Raw genomic sequence first — 23661 nt, forward strand, 5'->3', positions numbered from 1 at the left:
TCTAGCTATATGTAGCCAGTGGAGCGATTGCAGGACTGGGATCATGATTTCTCTTGGGTGAAGGCAGAGAAAAAGCCTTGCAGCAGCATTTTGGAGGAGTTGTATTTTGCTTATAAGGAGTGTGGGTGAGTAGGTATAGGCTGTTGACTTACTCATAATCTCCAAGCTTGACTGTGATGATAGCTTGCAGTTTATGTTGGTGGGCAAGGTATATGAAGATGTGACATAGTGTTTTCATTGTGCAGAAGGGACTCTTTGTGATGTTGTTACCATGAGGTATCAAGGATAATTCAGCGAACAACCACAAACATCTGCATTTATTAGTGTTCACAAAGTCCTACCAAGCACATTCTCATCCTTGATATGGCCTAAGATTTTCAGAGTAGGACTAAATCTTCATCCAGGGGCAAAGGGGATTCTTCATGTCAATAAGTATTTGTGCAAAAGAAAAGAAGCATTTTATTTATTTTTTAAATGCAATCTTTCAAATGGTATTTAGGCATCCCATGTCACAGCTCATAAAAAGTTGCAACTATACAATAGCAGGCTTGTGCCTATGCTTGGGGTAAATGTCAGACGTTTGCAAATTAACTTCTAGAACTGCTGGTAAGCTGTGACTGTTACAGCTTCCTTGAAGTACTGTGAATTCTAATAACGTCTGAAATGTACTTCAGTAATGTTAAATTAAATGTTGAAATAAGTGCCTGACGTTTTTAAAATATGGCCCTTTTTCATCACTTTTATGTGGAATTTGCTTACATCTTCGGAGGTCTTGAGAAAGTCTCCTGTTTCATATTCTTATAACCCTCTTAATTGACGGTATTGCCTCATCCCTATGGCCAGCCAGGACGCTTAAGTACATGAACATTGACTGACAAAATGTGAAAATTGCCATCAAGGAATGACTAACTGTTCACTGCAGCCCAATAATTTAAGTGGATGCAATGGTATATCAAGGTAGAAAGGCAAAGAGTGTCTTTACAAATGGGAAATCTTCAAGCGTCTAAAAAGTTATAACCTGCACACCTAAATTTTACCAATTATTCGAATTTAAACAATTTATCCAATGGTGCTTCCCTGTGTCCCTGACCAGTTCCTGTCAGGCAAATAAATCACAATCAATTCAGACACAAGATTGTCAAAACATTACAGGGAGCACTTTTCACAAGCCTATAATGAAGTCACTTTCTGCAAATGTTAACCACGTTTAAGCAATAAAGTCAAATTCCTCATTTTCTTAAGAAACCGAATATTCAGAAACTCTTCAATCCAATAACATTTCTCATGCCGTTTTTTTGTTCTTCTTTTGTTGTGCAGTGAGTAGGTCTGCACACATAATCTTCAATGTCAAACAAATTGTAGCGTCACTTTTCCCGTGTAGTGTTATGCGCCCCAATGCATTTTGGAATGACCCTTCATCAGGGCAACACTAAAAGTAACAAGAGTAAATTAAATGCCTTAGTGCTTCTATGGTTCTAATAAAATAATTTCTTTAAATTGGACCATTATTCGGTATTTAAGGTTTTTCCGGGATATGCTGTGTGCCGCAAATGCATAAGTGCGTCCAGGTTAAATAAGAAGAATGCAAAATAAGATTCAAGCTTTATACCAGAGTAAAAGGAACCACCAGAAAATGTGCAAGATTAACCATAGAAAAGTCCAAACATTCAACACCTGCTGCAATTAGTACAGCGTCCTTTATACCCCCAGGGATAAATTATATCTACATGTAATCTTTAAGCAGCTCACCTATCCACGAGCGAAGCACATATACATAGGGCTGACTGCAAACAGAAACAGAAATAGGGCCAAATAATCAATCAACGATGCTACTTACAGGTATGCCACCAAATTGTATTGCTTTGATGTGCTCAAGTTATGACTTACATAAAAAGCTGTTAAGTTCCTCAGTCGTGCCTCAACTTCTATCAGTGATCCGATTGACAAATACATTTGCATCCGACCTTCATGCCCATACTAAAAATATGATAAATGAAAATAATTGTGAAGATTATAATGGAGTTCAGTTATTTCATCATCTTCAGCCTCCATATTTAACCAAATGTACCATTTGTCTCAAAATTACCTCGTTCCATATAGACCGCCAGTGTCATAATCAGAACCGCTACCACCTGTAAAAACAGAGAGACGTCCATGGTGACCTAAATGCGCCCGTAGTTTACTCAAAAAGAATCACTAAAACGCTGCTTGTCTACATGTGTAAGGAAACGCGTACTTACAACGTGTCCCTCATCTCCTCGGCTAAACTCCTCCTGTGTCCTGCTCGATAGTCACAGCGTGAGTAAACTACTCTCAACATGAGTTTAAATGCTGCAGGGAGGAGTCAACTGTTGAAGAGATCCTGGATGCCTCTTTGAAACCTTTGTGAATTCCAACAGTTTGTACATTTATTCCTCTGCTAGGGAGTATATATATTAGAACAAGTTTGCAAATTTCTTTTGCGAATCAAGCCCCAAAGATTTCTCCTTTATCCCGATAAGTATCACTTGCTGAATACTTCAGACAAGTCTGAATAGGTGCAACATCTGAGAAATGTGTTCTCTTTGTAGACCATTAGTATACCTGCAATTGCTTATTGAATGAATAGCCATTATTTTTTCATGTTTTATTGAAACACATTGTGTATTATCCAGTTATGCAATTATAGTGAGGGCTGGCAAGCAAGGGGATGTTTATGTTTGTAAATTAGGACCAACCTCAAGTATGTCATCTTTCCGTTTTAGTTACAAGAAAGCCTCTTCCTCCAACCCCTCAAGCAAAGGTAAGCATATTGCTGTTACTGAATGAGGTTTTAAAATTGTATTGTTCTAATGCTTTTTCCATTAAATGAGTTTCACTTCTGTATCCTCAGTGTGTATCATTAGTTACTTTTTTATTTGCAGCCTTGTGCTCTTTTCTGTTATGCACCTTAGATCACTTCCCTGTGTCTTTCTCTGCATTTACAATGTGGTGGTGTTTCCTAACTAGGATCCATCAAATCCCTAGAGTTCCCCTGACCATTTTCAGTGTTTCCACAAGAAACTGTGGGATAATAAATAATAAAATGGAGAATAAAAATAAAAAATCCATAAAGGATGAAAAAAATGAAATTGGGCTAAGAAATTCAAAGATCCTTCTAAATATTGCTGGAATTTCTGTCCAGCACTTGCTTGTACTGAAGCAATCCCTGTGCGCTACCAACTGCCTCTGTTGTGTTTCGATCAGTTTATATTGAGGGTTATATTTAGTGGAATTGTGTGTGTGTTCCTTTTATATTGTTATGAAGCTGCCTCACCGGGGGTGACAAAAAGGCAATCTCTGTGATCCCAGGTTAAAAAGAGCATTGTAGCCACCACTCTTCCTGGAAATGGTATCCGTATGTGCAGTTCGTTTTGCCTGCCAACTGCTTACCAGAATTGTCCATGTGTCTAGTCTTTTTTTTCAAATTTGATGGCACAATGTTCGAAAAGGTTATTTTTCTTTACTTAAGAATGGGGAACGGTTATACAAACTGAAACTAAGAGATAAGGACAAGTGCTGGAAATGCAATCTTGAGGCTGGCACACATCAACACATATTTTTGGATGCCACCTATTAAGCTCATACTGGACAGCAATACAAACGCAGGTATCGGCTATTCTCAACACTCTCATTTCTCTGACTTTCACTATGGTGACACTAGGCCCTCGGTGTCCCTTAGACTCTACAGATATGGCCTTGTTAGACTTGCTCTTACCCCTTGCAGTTAGTCATACTTACAGAATGGAAGTCCTTTCACAATCTATTGTACCACACCTGGTGGGCCGGTTTTATTTTTTTTTATCTCTGTGAGGCTCATACATCACTCTTAGGTAAGCATTCCGTACCACTAATCTCTACTAGGGTTTGGCGGTCTCTTGATAATTACATGGAACTAAGCTCTCAGGGTCCACTGAACCTTTCCACTATTGGTTCCTAGGGATCATGCGGGAGTCATGTGACCGACATCCCAACCTATTCCTTGACCTCCTTCCTTCCTTTTTTCCCCCTGGCTATATATGTATCATAGGCGATATACATGCTGTTAATTCTCGTGGTACTGCTTTACATTATTCTTAGTTTTCACTGGTTGTATGGCTATTTTCATGCTCTTGATCACATTTGTGCTCACTCTTTATATTGCGGACGCATCTCTCTGCTGTGTCCTTGCTCATCTGTTTCACTTTGTTGACTCTGCCTTACCAATTTGTTCTGTGTAATCAACTGTACTCTCATGTGCATTTTGTATTACATGGATTTTACCTGTGTCGCATGTATTTCTGAATGTATGCCTCTTTTTTATTTCTAACTAATAAAAACTACTTGAACAAAAAGAATGGGGACGAGAACCAATTCAATTTTGAGTAGGCAGTGCAGTTCCACGGAAACCAGTAAGTGCTTCCTGGACTAGGTTATGTTTAGGAAGGATTTCACATGTGGTATTTAGTGTGTGTTAGGTTGTTTCACAAGTTGCAGTATTTACATACATCTGTTAAAGATTTAAAATGTATTGGACAAGAAGGTGCGTTAGTGAAGGCGAGGATGGTGAAAAGTATCAGACCTAAGTAGATGTAAAGCAAAAAAAGAAGTGACTGACATTTAAAAAAAGTCTCCCTTGAAAGGACAGTTTGGGGGGTTTCCTTATTTTATTATTAGGGAGGGAGGATTCTGGTGCTGGAATTCAGAAGGCTTTTGTGGGGCAGGTTCCACTTAGAGGGGAGCACAGGTGGTTGGTTGGCTAGAACACAATAAACTCTTTCAGAGATACCTACTTCTTTCTCCATGGGAATATAGGGTAGGAATCACTTCAGTATGGTTAACATGAGCACGTCATCTAATCTTGTGTAACCAGTGTAGAGAGCTCAATGGCTAAAGTAAAGATTTTATGAGCAGTTCTTATTAGTAACGTTTTGGTATCAAGAAAAACAGAGTATTTCATAAGTACCTAGATGGAATTTAGAGATAGCAGGAAAAATACGCATTTGTCACAATTAAGCTTTTAGTCAATGGAAAATCACCCACAGTAGGTGGCCAAGGGATACAATCTAAAGGACATTTGTAGGGATCTTTGTACAGCAGTAAAACCTATGTAATTGGATAGCCCAAAACTTTATGCACACTATTTTACAATCTTTTCTTAAGGGTAAAAAATAGCTTAGAGCCATCTTTCACCAGTGATTACAAAATTAATGTGACGATCTTGGCCATGTACTCTTCTAAAAGATGGGTACTTTCCTTTGTTATGTTACACAGGAGCAAACTGGATTTGTTCCCAGTAAGCAACTCAGCACAAATGCTTATTATATCTTAGAGTTTGCCCAGTGCCTACTTCCCTCTTTTGTGCACAGTAGATCAAACACCCTCCCCTTCGAATTCAGGAAAATTCATATATGAAGCGGAGGTACAATATGCTGCTTTGAAAAATGATTATACAAATACAACCTTACTTCATATTTGAAATCTGAAAATTAGAATATATTTGCATCAAATTGGGAGGTTTTCTGAAGTATTAGCCGCAATAGTTATTGCTATGGTGTTTTTATTAAGAGCAACTCAAGCATCAACCACTAGCTTCACAGACTGTCAGCAACTGCCTTCTAGGACGGCCAAAAGATCTTAAAAATTAAACATTTGCAGTCCATAATTTGTATTCAGTACATTCTATCTCAGATGTAACATAAGGACCTGAATACAATAAACAAGAGAAAATAGCCAAATGTGTGCAACCAAAAAAGCTCCCTTATCAATGTCACACTTGAGTATCATGAGAGAGTGCTAATCAAAACACTGCTTACATTTTAAATCTTTATCAAATTTAATCCGGGTGCCTCTTCAGTGGGGGAACACATTGCTTTGCGTTTGGAAAGGTGAATTTACTTTGTTATTTAAATCCCAGTGTCTAATCCCATTGTCTTCAAAGACTTAACTGGGATAATGATTCTATTAATTTGAGTTGAAAAAATAGTTGGATGGCTTAGAAATAGCTTGATATATGGCATAATGGTGTGTTCATCTGTTTCTATGTTGCCTCTGGATCTTTGTTCCAGTTTTCAGGTGATACTGTAATAGATTTTGGAAAGGAATGATAATTTAAAATTCAATTTAAATATTTATTATTTTGAATTTTGTTTTACCCGCACAATTCTTTAAAAACTCAGTTTTTATATAGTTAACATGATCAACGGAGCAGGGTCTTCGCCAATATCAGAATGATACAATTGCAACTCATCTAGACAACCCAAATTTGCCAAGTGAATGGTCAGGAGAATGGGCTAAAGCAAACATGAAGAGTTTTTGGGACAGAAAATGGAGCTTAATACGTCTGCAGTATAGCATCTTTATAGAGTTGGCTTTTTTAAATTCTATCATGTTCACAGCTTAATAGAAGAAGTTAGTGAAAAATTTAGATAGCTCAGAAAAATTGTGATTTTTTTTGTAAGATTAGGAAACCAATATTTACTTGCCAAGACCACCCATGATGCATCTGGGTTGTAAAGGAAAACCTATTTCATTAAGAAAAGGTAGATTACTAGCAGATTCCGTACCCCAAGTGAAGCGATCTATGTACCGTAGTTCTCTTGATTGCAAAAGGGGCAAGTGTGAGAAGAATTCAGTATGGATTGTGATGTATTTCAAAATGGATGTAAAAATGTTTCCTGGGCAAGGAAGTTGGACCTCTCCATGGTAGGGTTGTGAGAGCACATAGTAGGCCTTTGCTCATATTTTGAGAATATTTTGTGAAAGTTTTTTCATTTTATTCTGAGGGGGTTAGAGAAAGATTTAATGCTGGTCCTGGGGATGGTGATACTGGGATTTTCATTGAGTGTTATTATAAGTAAACTTAAAATGGGTATCTATTTTGAGTTCTTTAGTGGCTAGAGTTTACGGGCAAATCACTTAATCTCCCTGTGCCTCACAAAAATGAATGTGTCCTGCTGTAACGCTACCGGTGCTCATGTAAAGCGCTCCGACACCTTCAGGTCTAGTTCGCGCTGTATAAAACAACAACAACAAAAACTCCTGATTATTATGTCTTCCTTTTCATGCAGTTTCTTTAAAACTAGCAATTCTTGTCTTGGCAAGTTGCGATATTTTATATTATCATATTTGATACTCCATAAAACCAGCTATAGCATTTTTTAAATAGATCAACTCTCTTATCTGTGACTTGTGCTGTGAACCTAGATTTGGGTTTAACATAGTTTTGAGTTTCTCTTACAGTTCCTCCAGATTTCCTGAAAGAAAAATGCAATGTAATATTTATCATCAATTTAAAAGCTTTAATCTGGATATTCATATTACATCAAGCTGTTAAATGTGGTTATAAATGAACCTTCTATTTGTAACAGATTCTTGTGTTGTTCCTAAATATATTGAGATGGAGGAACTATCGTGAGAGTAAGTTTTACAGTGATTAACACATGATTGAAATGCTTGGATTCACAAACTAAGAACTTGGAATGACAGTTGAAAACTAGTACAGTAAGGTTATAAGTAAGTATCAGTGGAATAAAAGTTGTATTCTTTATAAGAGAGCAAAGGGACTCAAGTAGAAAGGATTGCCTTCTGGGGTAATGAAGTTACAAATATTTGTGTGTGTCAGTAGAATTATCAGAAGACTGCAACCTGTTGCTGTTTCAGGGATGGTCTTAAATAAATGAATGGAACATTGAAGGGCAGCTCTTTTCAGATTCAATTTATGGGCCACTGATAGCATAGATCACTTCTCTGCATGATTCAGCACCTGCCCTAAAGCTGCACACTCACTACACCACCCAAAAGGCAGTTGGATTTCTTATTCTTATAGTACATTATCAATAACTTATATCTTTATTGTTCAGCTTGCAAGCCGTAAAGTAATAAGACACCCCAACATGAGGTGCATTATTCCAGCAATGTTTTTCAATCAAAGGATAAGCCGTTTTACTATTATAGAACTCAACCCAACATGGACAATCCCTCCACCTGACATCCCCCTCCCGGCACTTGGAATAGCATTTCAATAAGTCCTGATTGGCCCTTCAGGGTAACATGCAGGATAGTTTCTAACAGTCCCTTCACCCTCCATGTACAGTCCAGCACAGCGTACAATATATTAGCATAGGTCTGGCTTGCCAAGTAGATACCCCGTAAGGGAAGCCCAGAAATCGTTGGGGCGAGATGCCTCCGGTAGTTCCTCCGCATATGTTATGGTGATTTGTAGAGCGCGCGATTACCAAGTAGGTGTCCTGGCGCTGTCCAACAACTCCATGATCCTTAAGCCGAATGAGTTACTGAAACAGCCAGGTTTTTAATGCTTTCCTGAAATGCAATAGGTTCTCCATACGTCTCAGGTGGAGTGGCAATTCGTTCCAAAGCCTGGCTGTCCCGTGGGAAAAACTGCGTTCTCCCCAGCGGGCTTTTTTTATGACTGGGACCGTGGCAAGACTGGCTTCCGCTGAACAGAGACACCGGGCAGGAACGTACCTAGTGAGTTGTTTAGTAAGGTATTCAGCGCCTTCTCCATTCAAGGCCTTGAACACCAGGCACAGAGACTTAAACTGGACTCTGCTTTGAATTGGCAACCAGTGTAGGTTGCGGATGGCCTTGGATATGGGTGAGAATTTTGGGATGCCAGTTAGCAGCCTAGCCGCCGCATTCTGCAATAGCTGCAGTCTGTGCAGCAAATTTTCCTGTATATTCAGATACAGACTATTGCAGTAATCGATCCTGGAGGTTACAAGGGCCGTGACCACCGTTAGTCGGCTTTCATAAGGAAGCAGAAACAAGATCTTTCTCAACATTCTTAAAATAAAGCCTGTTTTGGAAGCAACTGCCTTGACCTGTAGTGCCATGGTGAGTTTGTCGTCCAACACCATCCTGAGATTTTTTACTTTGTTAACCGGGCTGGGAAGGGCCCCCAATTCCTGAGGCCACCATAAAGGGGTCCAGAAACTAGGGTTATTCCCAAACAGCATTACCTCGGTTTTGTTAGAGTTTAGCATAAGGCAATTGCTAGCCATCCAACGGGCCACCTCCAACTGGTCCCTACAATACAAGACACGTATCCACTGTTTCACTGTGGGAACAGCTTTAGCTCCCCAACTCTGCGCAACCGCTCGCTTACCAAACAACGTGGAGATGGCAACTAATCTCCGGTTACAAGATTTAAGCTTGCGAACCCATCCCAACAGACATACAGCAGCCAAACATGCAACAGGTTCCATGACAACCTCTGTAAGCACTTGTGTGAAATTTGCCCAAAACTCGGCAATGCCTGCACAGTGCCAGGCTAAGTGCAGCAAATCTGCATCATCTTGTCCACAACGCACACAACGCGCACTATCTCTTAGCCCGAAATGTTGTAGCTGAAGCGGGGTATAATAGAGTTGATGTAGATATTTGACATGTATTATTCAGAGATTACAATTCGCCGTCAGCCGTCCTGTCAATTCACAACGCAATTTCCATTCAACCAGTGTCATAGAGGTACCCGCTGCCGTCGCCCATCTGATATATGAGGGGGACTCGGCTAGTTCAGTCTCCCTAAGAGAGGCAGTATATTATTTTGTGATCAGGACCCCTCGTTCCTCCCTCGCCAACACCGCCAGCAGTGCCCGCAGAGTACGTGGTTCGGCCGAGAATTCTGGGTAGATATCACGGATGGCTTGTCGCACCCGCACATAGGTAAATGCCAGCATCAGGCCAGCACCATGATGACTCTGCAAATCCGAAAGTGCCCGAAACAGGCCCTGAGTGTACAGATCCCCTAGGCGAGTGATCCCTACCTTACCCAGCACTTGCAAGGCAGTTTGTTCCCGTGCAGCCAATATATCAGGATGAGCCACAAGCGGCAGTCTGGGGGCATATAGGTAGTCCACCCCTGCCCTTTTAGCGAGTGCACTCCACGCCCAAGCCTTACAATGAACCTGGCAGATTTCACTCCGTGGACCCCCCTCCTCCCATCAGGACTGCTGCAGCCAGGGGCACCGGAAGGACCAAGTGCCCCTCAATTGCCGTGTGTGGTTGCAACCTCTGCGGAATGTACCAGAAATGCGCATATTGCGCCTGAGCGCATAAGTAATATAAACGGAAATCTTGGGCCTCAAAACCACCACGCTCAAACAGCAGTGTCAAAACCTTCCAACTGCACCGAGGTTTCCCACCCCCCAAACAAATGCGAGCAGGACCAACTGCAACATATTAAAAAGCGCAACATTCAATCGGCTAGGGATATTTATAAACAGGTACAGCAGTTTGGGCAAGAATGTCATTTTTATTATCGCAATACGATCCGCAAGAGAAAAAGGTAGCTTAGCCCAGCGCAGCGCTTGGGCTGTAATTTTATTGATGGTACGACCATAATTAGCAGAGATGACCACTGCAGGGTCTCAATGCAGCCATATACCCAAATACTTCACCGGGTCACTTAGCTGCATCAAGCAACATGGCCACAGCCTGAAAATCCCGGTCGAAATAATGCAAAGTAGAAAAAATAGTACAGAGGTTGTGTGTCGTGGATCCGGAAGGCACAAAGCCCGACTGGTCCAGCGGGACCAGCGGCTGGAGCCTGGTGGCAATCATTTTTGCCTAAATTTTGGCATCTATATTAATAATAGAGAGGGGTCTATATGAGTCACAGGCACTCGCCTCTTTATCAGGCTTCAAGAGCATTACAATTAAGGCTTCCGTAAGGGATGGAGGCAGCTTGCCAGATTCATATGCCTCCGCAAATACCTCCAGCAGCTGCCGCGCCAGAGCATCAGAATAAGCCTTATAGAACTCGCTAGGCAAGCCATCAAGGCCCACTGCCTTGCAAGTAGGGATGGGCTTGATTGCCTGCTTCATGTACTCCACGTCAAACGGCATAGTGAGATACTCCCATTGATTGAGGGACAACCAGCCCAATGCGATATCATCAAGGTAGTCATTTACCTCACAAATTGGTGGCTGATCGCATTCACTATATAATTTAGAGTAGAAGTCTAGGACCACCCCACTGATGTCTGTATTACCGAAATGCGCCTCACGTGCCTAGTCTATCAACTCGGTGATGTAGGCCTGGCTACGAGGCGCCGCCAATTTCTGTGCTAGTGAACGGCTGGGTTGACCTCCCTCCCCGTAATATCTAGCAGTGAATCTCCGTGATCTATGCCTCATTTCTTGATCGACTGTCTCGCTATGTTCTGACACTAGCTCCCGAATTTCAGCCAGCTTTTCAGTGTTGGGGCAACTGGCATAATCACGCTCCAAAGCAGCTATGTCCTCCGCAAGTTTCCTAATCCTACGGCGCAGATCTTTGAGAACCCCGGCCTGCGCTCCAATACAATGGCCAAGTACTTAACGTCCACAGCCCACGTACAGGCCGCCTCAAAAACCAACCAATAATCCAGGCGGGACCAGGACCCATGCATAGGAGAAATAAAAGTGCTCTCTTTGACCCCAGGGTGCCAGACATCATACACATAAACAGCATCCAAAAACCCCACAAGGGTATCAGTGGACTGTCAGTGTCGTGGGGCCCTCCTGGTTCCCCTCGTCCTCATTAATGTCTAAACACATATTAAAATCCCCTCCCCAAATAATTTCAGCACTAGGAAAGGCAGATATCCTGTGCCAGACATCCGCAAAAAGGAGGAATCATCTACATTCGGGCCATACACGTTCACCAATAGGACACTTGTACCACCCAGCGTACCATGTACAATCGCCAGCCGACCCTGCTCATCCCCATCCGTGTCGTGAACCTGGAACGGTATGCCCTTCTTGAGAAGAATCATCAGCCCCCAGGAATAGGATGAGTAAGAATATGTCCTTCTAACTTCAGCCATCTGGTACCTACATTTTTCTCAGTTAGTGAAGTCAAATGCGTCTCCTGTAACAATGCCACTTGAACATTCCACCTATCCAGAGACGCTAATACAGTGCGGATTTCCTTTGGACTGTTGAGACCGCGCACATTCCAGGTTACCAACCGGAACTCACTACTCATGTTACATGTGAGCCAGCATTAGCAATGTGAGATCCGCCCCTGAAAACATTTCTTCCAGGCTCATATAAGATACAGTTCACAAGTGCCGACACCCCCAGCCCAAACCCCCCACCCACTTTGGCACCCCCAACTTGCCAAAGCCATCCCAGTTGCGACTAATCAACCCCCAGAAAACCCTACAGAAAAACAACATAGTGTGGGGAGCTCCCAACCAGGGGGTGTCAGAGTGCTACTGCCCTCCCACTTCGTAGGAGGTGACTGATCAGGTCTAGTACCTGTGTTATGATCCAAAAGCAAATACTTAACTTTAAGGCATCCAATCTAGTATGCATATAACATAGAAACACTCACCCTGCCCATATATATGAGAGGCAGTGAACGAGAGACATGTCGCATAAAGTGAATCCCGCTAACAGGAGGATTCACATAACAAGCACAACCACAGCCCCTCCCCAACATCATCATTCCTCCTCTCCATGTTCAGTCTCGGCCTCACACCGTGTCTCTTCAATTGTTTTGCATGCTCCATCGCCGCCTTAGGGGTTGAAAATATTTTTAAGTTCCCTTCTGATCCCACACAAAGACGCGCAGGATATAACATGGCATAAGGAATGTTTTCGGACTGGAGGAATTTTTTGACTGCCCCAAACTCACGCCGCGCAGTTTGAACTGCGACAGTAAAGTCAGGGAAGAAGGACAACTTGTTCCCCTGATGACATATGTTGCCCTTCTCCCTGGCCAGCCGCAAGATGACATCCCGGTCCCGGCAGTTCAATAGCCAAACTATTATGGGACGAGGTCGAGCCCCTGGGACCGGTCGTGCTGCCATAGAGCGGTGGGCTCGCTCTACTACAAACATAGAGGACAAGTGCTCAGGGCCAAATATTTCCTTAAGGAGAGACTCAATGAAGTGCTCCATCCTACCTGTATTTGTTGATTCAGGAAGGCCCGTAGTTCGAATATTGTTCCGTCTAGACCTGGCCTCCAAGTCTTCGTTCTTGGCCTGTATGAGGGCTAAGATCTTTTTCATATTTAGGGTCTTGCTGGTAACATCGCTGAGTCCATCTTCTGTGTTAGAGACCCTCTGTTCCACCTCCCCCATTCTTGCATTCTGTTTTTCTAATTGCGAAGACATATGGTCCAGCCTATGATTTATAGTCGACATACTACCCTCAATGGCCTGGAGACTCTTTTGCATTGCCAGCAATGTAGATTCCAGATTGGGCGGACCCTCTCCATGCCCATCAGCCTCAGAGTCAGAAGCCGCTTTTTGTTGGACCCTACCTGACTTTCGCTGCTCAAACATGAGGCGGGACTGTGACTTGTCCGGCTTCCCCATAATGAGTGACGTAGAGTGCATGTACTGAACAACCGCCACAGCAATATGGCAGCTCCCTCCAGACACACACTTAACACTGTATCCGAGAATGGGCTCGGCGTAGGATTCAAACAGTACAATGAACTCTCCTTACAAGACGAGAGGCATATGCCTTCCCAGGCACAACAGCAATCGGAGACAAGCCAGCGCTATAAATCGTGAATAGTGTGACCGTGAAAGGCAAAACTGCAACTGAGTTAATGCTCCCAGCAGACACTGATGCTTGTGCACTGGACACAGCCCTGCTCCCAGAGGCTCAACAATAATGGCAATAGTCCCGGATGTGCTCCCACCACAAAGCAGCTCTTCCCTAGAACCCCGGGATGCAGGTCACCTGGCAGTAAGCAAGGAGTAGGTTATTTGGAAAGGCAAGAGGCTATAAATAAGGTGATCTCCATCTGGCACTCTATAGTGGTGTGCAGCCCCTGTGCCCCCATAGTCAAGACCAGGCCAGGCCCAAGAAGCTGGGTAGATGGAGCGGGGACATGCAGTCAAGTAGTGCGGTAACAGAGTCGACACTCAATAAAGTCTCCAAGAATTCAGGGGGTAATGGCCAGGCCAGCAGCAGATGGGCCCGCCAAATCTCGCTGCAAGTATTAGCCTAGGTCTTAGGCCGGCGCAATCCTCGTGCAGGCCCGTGGAGGTCTCCAACTACCACACACCATGCACACAGGCCTCGGTGCGCCGAATGCGGCCTAGCACTCAGGCCCACATCCGCCTCCACAGCCACAGGCCCAGGCAGGCCGCGCCCCACTCACCGCTACCCGCCGTGGGTGCCAACAGTTCCTTTCAGCGCTGACCCCCGCACACCAGGAGCCCACCTCGTTCAGGGCCGGTCCGCCAGGATGGAACTGCACAGATATGTACAGCGATTCAGGACAAGATCTCCTCCAGCCCCAGGAGATCCAGAGGCCTCAGGTAGGGACTCCGCACACTTCAGTTACGACGGGGGGTTAGCAGCCGTATTTTCCTCCCAGGGTCTGCCACTTGCCCGCAGCAGATATTGGCCGCAGTCAAAGACCAGAGTGGGCCCCAGTAGGCCGCCACCCTCCGCCAGCTTCCAGGATAGCCTTGCTTTGGTGAGAGGGCAGGGCCAGTTTCTTCTGCCGTCCCACTAGCGGCTCGGGCCGTCAGCACCAGCGCTTTCCGTCGGGCAGGAGCCAGTGCGAGCTGGTCACAGCCGTGGCCGCCTGATCCTCAGCCTACAGTGTACAGCACAGTAGACAGCCAGCTACCTCCAGGCGCCGGTGGCCGCCATCTTGCCTCCCGCCAGCTGTCGCTTGCGATGTAGATTCTAACTTTCGTTATGCACTCCAGGAAGTCGCAATTGCCCAAACACCAGCAGTGGGGGATTGTCGTGCAGGGCAATCGGTGTGTGGGATGTGATGCATCGATTTTGAGGCGGATTCTGGGCGGATATGGGATCAACCGGGCCGAGCTGCACTAATGTGCGGCCATCTTGCCTGATGCCCTCTAGCGCCCCCCATTAATAACTGTTTAATAACACAGTTTCTGTTCCAAGTGCTGCAAGAGACAATAGCCAATTCGATAGTAGTCAGGCATGAATGGAAATTTAGCAGAGAAAGACAGGGTTGGGTTCCACAAAGTGACTCAAAGGGCTGACAGGTGCAACATGGGAATCAGCAGACCAGTTCTTCAACCACCATACAGTTGTTTGCTCAGGCATTTTCCGGTCATGGCACATTCACCTCTGTAATTGTGTGGAATAGTCGCTGCCAGCCATGGAGAAAATGGGATGGTGGCGTAAGGATTATGTGTTAGCGAAGGTGATAACTCCTCTTGAGTCTAAACATAAGTTTAATTACATCCACATCTTTTAATGGAATATTGTTTTTCCTAAATCATTTTTTTCTGCAACTTGTTACCAGAGGATTAGGCGCAATGTCTACCTTTTCCCGCACCTAGGGAGAATTTCAAACCCAACCCTGCACCGGAGTGTGCGTTTCATTCTTTTTCAAATATAAAGAGCAATTATTGTTTCTGCTCAGTATTTCCACATATATTAAATTAAAGTACAACTACTTGGATTTCTCTGCAGAAACATTATGTAAATGGAGAGAGTTACTCCTAATACTCCACAAAATAGATGGTACCTTTATTTGTGGTAAAAGGAAAGTTACAGTTCTTGCATGTCATTTTTAAATTAGTTCATGGCAATGTGCGAATTTCTAAAGTGCTGCGCTAGTAACACTAAAACACTGACTTTAAAGTAATTCTAATGATAAATGTACACTAAGTCCAGATCTAAACTGTGCATTGCAGATGATACTAAGAAATTTTTGTATGCAGTTTCTATTGTGGCAGCATAAAATATTCACAATGAAGTAGAAACAGCAAGGCAATCTATATGATAATACAGTAATAATGGAGATAAAATATTAGCACACAACAAGCGCGTTAATGTAACTGAGCACTGTGATATCTAATGATTCACAGCATGCAGTGTCCTGGGCCAAGAGTGCAGAGATGTCAAGTGGCTCTAAATTTCTGTGGCATCAGCTCTTTAACCTCTTCCCTTAAAAAATACAGAACTCTGTGCGCAGCTTCTTGAAAATGTGATTCATAATTGTAACTAAGACCCATCTGTATGAATGGATTTTGCATTTACAAATTTGCGAATCACAAATGTGCAATTTCCTAATTTACGATTTCCTAATAGAAAAATCCATATGAATCGTTATTAGGCAATCACAGATTACATACATTCAGTTTTGCGTTTCTCAAATAGCAATTTATACAGATTCACTATTTGGGAATCGCAAAATGGAATTTCGTACATATGGGCCTGAGATCCCACCACTGGAAAACTAAGCACGCCTCTGAATGACACCAGAGGGTATTGTATCTGACATGAATGCAGAAGACTCAGTTTGCATTAATATAGTGTGAAGTATTCAGGACTCATCAACACACTATAGGAAGCTAATTACATGTTTTCTTCTAGAAAAGGAATGATGGGCATTAGGTACTGTGAGAAAATGGATTATTAGTTGGGCTGGATATTAATCCATCACAAGTTATAATGGCACTTTACTTGTTAGATTCAGTAAAGGTTTCAGTCATTTAACCATGAGCTCTACCCCTGGTAGCCATGGCAAAGAGCAGACAGGCTTAACTTAATAAAATGTGTAATGCATTTAGAAGTACCAAAGGAGTTAAAAAGGTGAAAAGACAACACAATAAAAATCAGACTCCAATTATAAAAATAGAAAATATATTAACAAATAAAATAACACCAAAACAACATAAATCAAATATGGAGAGTTTTAAAGTTTTAGATAAAAATAGCATTAAAAAGTGCAAAGCACCAGCGGGGCGCAGCTGATCACTCTACCCTTGTTCCCTAGACCAGGACAAGGGTAAGGTTTAAGACTGAATGCGATGGAGCACGAGTTGGATACAGAAGCCAGGCTTGTCCCGGTCGGGCGTTTTACCTTCTGACTTGGTCTGTGAAATGGAAGTCAAAAATCCTCAGCTGGACAAGGCAGCAGTTTGTTACTGAGGAGGGTTCCATGAGGCCAGAGAGACGCCGGCGAAGTACCAGTGAAGCCGTTGACTTTTGGTGGGAAAGCTCCAAGTGGGAGAAATTCACAATTTGTGGCCAAGGAAGGTCCATTGCTGACTGGATATTTTTGGTGTCTTCTCCCGGTGAAGAGCTCTACCATTGGACCTAGTCTACTTATTGGAGCTCAAATTCCTCCAGCAACGCAAAGCTGCAAGTTGTAGCCTGAGAGCTCCACCAAGCTGAATGTCTTCTCCACAACATCTTTCTGAAATGAATGTGCTGCTGCAGAAACTCTCCAAACCGGAGCAAACTAATTTTTTTTATTATTTTTATTTTCACAATAGTAATATAAAATCCTGCTTGATCATTTTTGGGGATTTTAAATTACTATTAAATGAGTCCTTGAATTATTTTGCTAGCTGTTTCTAAAGTGAAGTTAGCCATTATATGGTGTCATAATGTAACCTCGTGCTTTGCTATGGGAGAGCTAGCCTTGCCACAGTGAAGAATGTTTTTGGAGGATTTTTCACTGTGTTGACATGTAAATATTAAAATACACTTGTGCTACATTTTAAATACCACGCACCTTACCCTATGGACATTTAGAGCATAGTTTAGTGCTGACATATACGTATTAAAAATGATGGTTTCGGCCTGGCTAAACGTTTATTTTGCCAGGTTAAATTTTCAGTTTTAAAACTGCACACCCATTTTGCATGAGCAAGCCTGGAGACATGGTTTGTATTGTCACTTTAGTAGTGGCAACGTATGTGCTGCAGCCCTGTAGTGGGATTTAACTTACAGACTCTGGGTACACTTTAAACCATATACTAGGGACTTGCAGGCAAGTTAAATATGCCAATTAGGAGCAGATCCAATTTTTCATGTTTTCAGTAGTCAGGCACATTCACTAGGCGCTGGACAGTTGTGTCCCAATGTGCGAAATCAAAAACCAGCAAGCAAAGCTACCTAAAAAATTGGGGTGACCACGCACAAAGGAGTATTATCCTACATGTACATATAAGCTCAAATAATTATGGTGCTTTATAAAAAAATTATTATTGTGATATATATGTATATAAATTATGATTCAATTTGAATTTGTAATACATTTTTTCTAGTATCTGATACATGGAAAACATACTAAATAACTGCCATTTTATCATATGTACTTATCAAACAATATGTTGCTTTCGGAGACCTCTTAACCTGCTTTGGAAGGTAGAATGATGGGTTACATTTTGAGGTTTAAAAAAGGGGAGTAGGAGGTTACTGCAGTCTTGGAAAGAAAGTGTGCTCCACGTTGAATCATTAAAAATGAGCCAGGTCCTTGAGTTATGAAACTTCATGCACTGCAGATGTATTTGCTTAATTCTGTTGGGCAATGTGTAATCCCATTCACCACCCCTCCTCCTTTACTGCACATGTCTTTTGAGAAGATAAGTGCACTTATAAGACGGATCCATTTGGGCACAAACCCCGAGCCTTAATGGCTTCTTACCCAAAGCAGTTCTTTAACTGATTCTCCTTGTTTCTAGCTCCCCATCTTCACAGTATGTACAACAGATCGCTCCCGATGATGAGTTACCCATTGATCTGCGAGGGGCCATAGTTATAGCGCTCCTGATGCCTGGATAGCCCGGAGATCTATGCACATCATACAGACCAATTTCCATAATTAAGATTGAAGCAAAAGTACATGCTAAAACTGTGTCAAATTGCCTTCTTCGAGTCATTTGGACTGCTATCTATAATGACCAGAAAAGCTTCATGCATTTGATCACACCATCAGTGTTGGAAATGCCTTTCTTTTTCTTGGTATTCCCCAGATCTTTGCCTTCAGTATCCTATATTTGCTGAACTCATTTCTGTTGGCTTTAGGACTCTGCACAATTTACTCCTGCTAACCGATGGCAATGTGCTTGAGCTCTCCCTTTCAAAGATGGTAAAATTGGTATACACTTGATTGGTACATTTAATTTACTCTTAAGTCCCGAGTATATGGTACTGCATGTCCCCAGGGCCTGTAAATTAAGTGGTGTTAATGGGCTGCAGCACTCATTGTGTCACCCACTAAAGTAGCACTTTAAAACATGTCTCTGGCCTGCCGTTGCAGCCCGTGTGAGCAGCTTTAAAACTGCCATTTCTACCTCGCAAAATAAACATTTTGCCAGGCCTAAACCTTCCTTTTTACTTATACTTGTAAGTCATCCCTAAGTTAGGCCCTAAAGACTCATATGTAAAGGTGCTTGGTATTTGAAAAGTAGGACATACCTTTTTTTTTCTTTTGCAGAGTTTTATATAGCGCAAACTTGACCCGAAACTGGTATCAGAGCGCTTTACATAGCACCAGTTACGTTACATGAGGACACATATTTGTTTTTGTTGGGCACGGGGGGGGTTAAGTGATTTGCCCAGAATCATAGGATGTTCAGCATCATTGCCGAGACGCGAGCCCAGTTCCCCAGATTCGAGGTCGACCGCCCTAGCCATTAGGCCGACTCCTGCTTAAGTTTTACATTCCATGGTAATCTTCCCCCCACCCCCCCACCCCAAGTTGTTTTTCACTGTGGCAAGGCTAGCTTCCAAATGACTAACACTGGTTACATCGTTACATTTAGTAAGTGATAAATTCATTATGAGAGCAGCGAAAAAAAATGCTTCTTACACTCATTTTTTTAATTGCAATTTAAAATCCTCTTTAATGTTAGGCGGATTTTAAATTACTATTTTGGAAATGACACTTTTAGAAGGTTTTTCAAATGATCAAGAGCAACTCAAATGTCTATGCAAACCTGTATGCACAAACAACTGTTCACATGGAACTCATTCTATAGAAATCCCTTTGTATGCACACAGGAAAAATTACTTCAATTCATGATATACTAAATTCTTGGATACAAACAGCTAAAAGTACTCCAACGGTTGTAGTATAGAATCATAACAATTGGATACTAGGTTTCCAGTGTAGCAATGCAAATGTATTTACATTATAAGTCACATCATTTGCATTATGTTGTCAAATTTGAAACAAGATATGTGCATAGTGACCCCACGTGAGCCACAACCAAACAAAGTTAAACAAGTGGGGAAAAAGTTGGTCTGCAAACAACCACGTAGAGAAGTCCTATTAGACTAGGCACAGTGTTGACTAATCACACAGTGTTATTGTGTGTCAGAGGGTTTGTCACAGAAGCTACTTTAACAGTTCACTGGGACCTAGGCGCAACGTCAGGCCGATTGAGATGGAGTGTGGATCACGTATACCAAGCAAGTCGTCCTGGTGAAATATTTTACCTTCTGACTTAAAAGTAAGTAAAAGATTTCCAGCAGGTCAAGATTGCAGCCTGTATCCAAGTAAGTCATATTGAAGATGGTCAGCTGCTGGACGAGATCTGGCTGAAGCTGTTGTTTTGGTGGAGAAATTCAAATTTCGCAGTTATCTGAAGTCCTCATGTCGGGCAGATACATTTCACACCTTCGCCCAGTCAAGATTTCTACCTTCAGACTTAGGGCCTGTTTTAGAGTTCAGTGAACAGGTTACTCTGTCACAAATGTGACGAATATCCCCTCCCCCATATTACAAGTGCATTATGTCCAATGGCACTTGGAATACGGCGGACAGGAAATCCATCATGTTTGTGACGGAGTAACCTGTCCACCAAACTCTAAATCATGCCCATATTCATTTTTATGGAACTGAAAATTCTCCAGTGGGGCAAGCCTGAAGCTGTATCTGATGAAGTTCAGTCGAAATAGGACTCATTTGCTGCAAGGTCCTGCTGATGCTCTGGAGGTCTTGGAAGTCCCAAGAGTTTCCTAACTTCTCAGACTCTCTGGAGCAGCTCCTTTTGGTTACCTTTAATGCTCCCAGGACCTCAGACACAGCCCTTAGTGGCCGGGACTCAATTCAGCAGAGACCACCAGTAAGGTCCACTCCAGGTCGAGTGGTCAGCTGGGCTCTTCTGAAAAAAGGTCTCTTGTAGCTTGTTTGATCCCTGTAGACATTTGGATTCCACTTCTTAGTTCTGGGTACAAGAGGGAGCAGTTTGATCCCTTCAGGTAATTCAAACATTATTTTTAATGTTTATTTAAATCCAACTCCGGTCTCAAACAGCATGTCCATTCTTCTTCTGTTCATCCACAGTTTCAGAGAGTGTTCTGAAGAACTGTGAGTGAGATGCCCTTTTGTAGAATTTACTAGCCAGTATTTGGGGGTAACTCCTGGATGCTCCCTAACAATGAGAAAAAGTTCCCAGGTGCAACACACCCCACTTTTGCTGCACATCGTGTTTGCTTTATTGCAAACTATTCCAGAGTTCACTATTCTTAAACACATTCATAATGGCTGCACTATTCTGCCCCTGGAGTTTGCTGATGAGCCAGCCACGAGTGTGTTTAGGGAAATGAGCAGTCCCCGCTTCCTGAAATACACCAAACTGCTTCTGGGACCATCTACCCCACCCTCTGATCTGGTGCCAAATGTGGCTACAGAGGGCCCAGGGAACAAAGGTGTTTCTTCCCCAGGTCTCCCTTTACACTTAACTATGATTGGGGAGTCTTCACCCTGGTCTCTTTCAAGTTAAGCAAGTTCCTGAACCCTGCCCAGCTGCCCGTGCTAGGTTGATAGGAATCACATACCTCAAACTCAGGTCTTCCTGCCAGAAGGCTTAAGATATTGCTTTTGCCTAGAAATCAGCCTTTGCATCTCATTTAGGGGAAGCATTGACAGGAGCCAACTGGGTAAGGCGACATAGCCTAGTGGAGGGTCAGGCAGACAAAGCCTTAAGTTTTTTAAAGTATAATTTCCTAAATATTTATTAAAAATCAGACTTCACTGATGAGTTTGATTTTGAGTATACATTAAAAATGGCATTTGAATAACTCCGGTAGCTTTTCCCAAACCAAAGATGGCAGAGTTATGATTTTATTCTGAAATTTAGTTTCCTCAAAGGACTGCTTCTGCTCATTTTACAGTGAAAATTGCTTTTGGAGGCTAGTCACTGTAGGTACATGCAACACTGAATCTACAATTTGGAAAAACTAGGCACCCTACCCTACGAACTGCAAGGCCTGCTTTGGGGTGACTTATTAAATGCTTGGGAGTAGGGTTCTTTCCTGTCAAAACAAGTTATTTTGATAGCTTAAAAACTGCAGGAGTCAGGCTGCACAGGTAGGCCTGAAGCCTTTGTCAGCCTAGTGGAGGGCACATCGGATGCAGTCAATAGATGACATTTAACTCTTCCACGCCATTGGTGTATTTCCTGTACAATGTCCTATTTCCTTACTGGAAAGTTAAATATGCTAATTAGGAGTTAACCAATTTTACCTTGTTTTGAGGGTCAGAACATACACTGGGGACTGGACAGCAGTGCCCTACTGTGCACAATAAAATACCAGTAACATCAGTCCACAATAATGGGGATGACCACCCAAAAAAGACAATTTCTTAGAGTTATGTTAAGCCCTAGGAATGACAGAGGATAGCAGAGAGCAGAGATTACACTTACAGTGGTTGAGCAATTAAAAATCCAAGTACATGATCTGACCAGGTTACCGGAACATTCACAATAAATGTAACAAAAATCTACAGAGGCAAGCAGCAAGTCAAGGGAATGCACGGCTCATGAGTAGGAATCAGTTCAAATTGACTATGTCCGAATGTGGATCATGCGTCAAGCAACCTGAAGTCCAGGGGTATCTGCCCAGATATTAAAGTCCTCTAAGGCCGTAATTTTAGAGGCACTTTGCACGTAAGGGGAAATTAAATGATTAAACTCTAGGGAGGCTGAACTTTGTGACAGTTCTCATGGGTGATACACCAAAATGTCCACTATGAAAGTACAGGCATTAAGGGAAATACTAAAAAAGACACCACATAATTCAGAGTCAAAGGCATGTATAGTCAACGGCTCTCCATAAATTATTGCCAGCGCCCCTTCAGTTTTGCTCTTGTGGTACACATGAGCGATTTATGCCTGAGGGGACCACTAAACATGTCTCAGAAAAAGAAGTTTCTTAAATTCAAGTTACTGTTACAAAGAAAAAGTCTAAATCATGATTAAGACTAAAGTTAGGTACATCATTGTGGAGCGTCATTAAAGATCTAACATTTAGTAGGGCATTTTACAGTATTAGTATAGGTAGAAAATCCCATATTACTAAGTGTAGTCTTGTGAAAAACAAACACATGTCGCTTATCTAGTTCAATGGCTGTCAGGGGAGCCAAAGAGAGAATAAATCTCTTCACAGAAGTATCTTAGATGAGCCAGAATTCCTGGGCCATGGGTCCTGTCCTTGAACAAGGCAAATGCAGGCTTGCTTTTGACATGCCTGCTGTAGATGCCCACTGCACAACCTTGCAGTACAGCTGTTTTAATACTGTGAGACTTGTCTGAACATGCTCCAACTAGCACCAAAATCAGTGAACACTATGTAGAAGGGAAGATTGCTGATGTGACAGCCGACCCCCCCCCCAAAAAAAATAATAAAGTATAATGTGCAAACTGTAAAATGTGGTGTGCAAAATCAAAAAATAGATCCCATTAGGATTCCTACCACACAACAGATAACTCACTAGTAATAGTGTCATAGTCCAATACAATATGTAACAAATGGGTAGAAACCAAAGTGCAGCAGTGTTGATTAAGAAACAGTCAGTAACGATAGTTTAAAATAAGCATTGGAAAAAACAGTCAATTTCTCCTTTGGGACCTATTGGCTTTCCCAATGTTGTCATTCAGTAGGCATGCGCACCACTCTTGTGCA

At 42.5% G+C, this 23661-nt stretch overlaps 1 protein-coding gene across 3 annotated transcripts in view; it reads left to right on the forward strand.

Annotated features, from left to right (window-relative positions):
* TEC (tec protein tyrosine kinase) overlaps positions 1 to 23661 on the forward strand; it is a 550450-nt gene that overhangs the window by 365935 nt on the left and 160854 nt on the right. For all 3 annotated transcript variants that reach the window (XM_085642140.1, XM_085642143.1, XM_085642141.1), the window contains one exon: positions 2745 to 2782. In XM_085642140.1, coding sequence (XP_085498266.1) covers positions 2745 to 2782 — 38 coding nt within the window. The remainder of the gene's footprint in view (positions 1 to 2744; positions 2783 to 23661) is intronic.

The sequence above is a fragment of the Triturus cristatus genome, chromosome 2_2 (genome assembly GCF_964204655.1).
Source record: "Triturus cristatus chromosome 2_2, aTriCri1.1, whole genome shotgun sequence".
Lineage (NCBI taxonomy): Eukaryota > Metazoa > Chordata > Amphibia > Caudata > Salamandridae > Triturus > Triturus cristatus.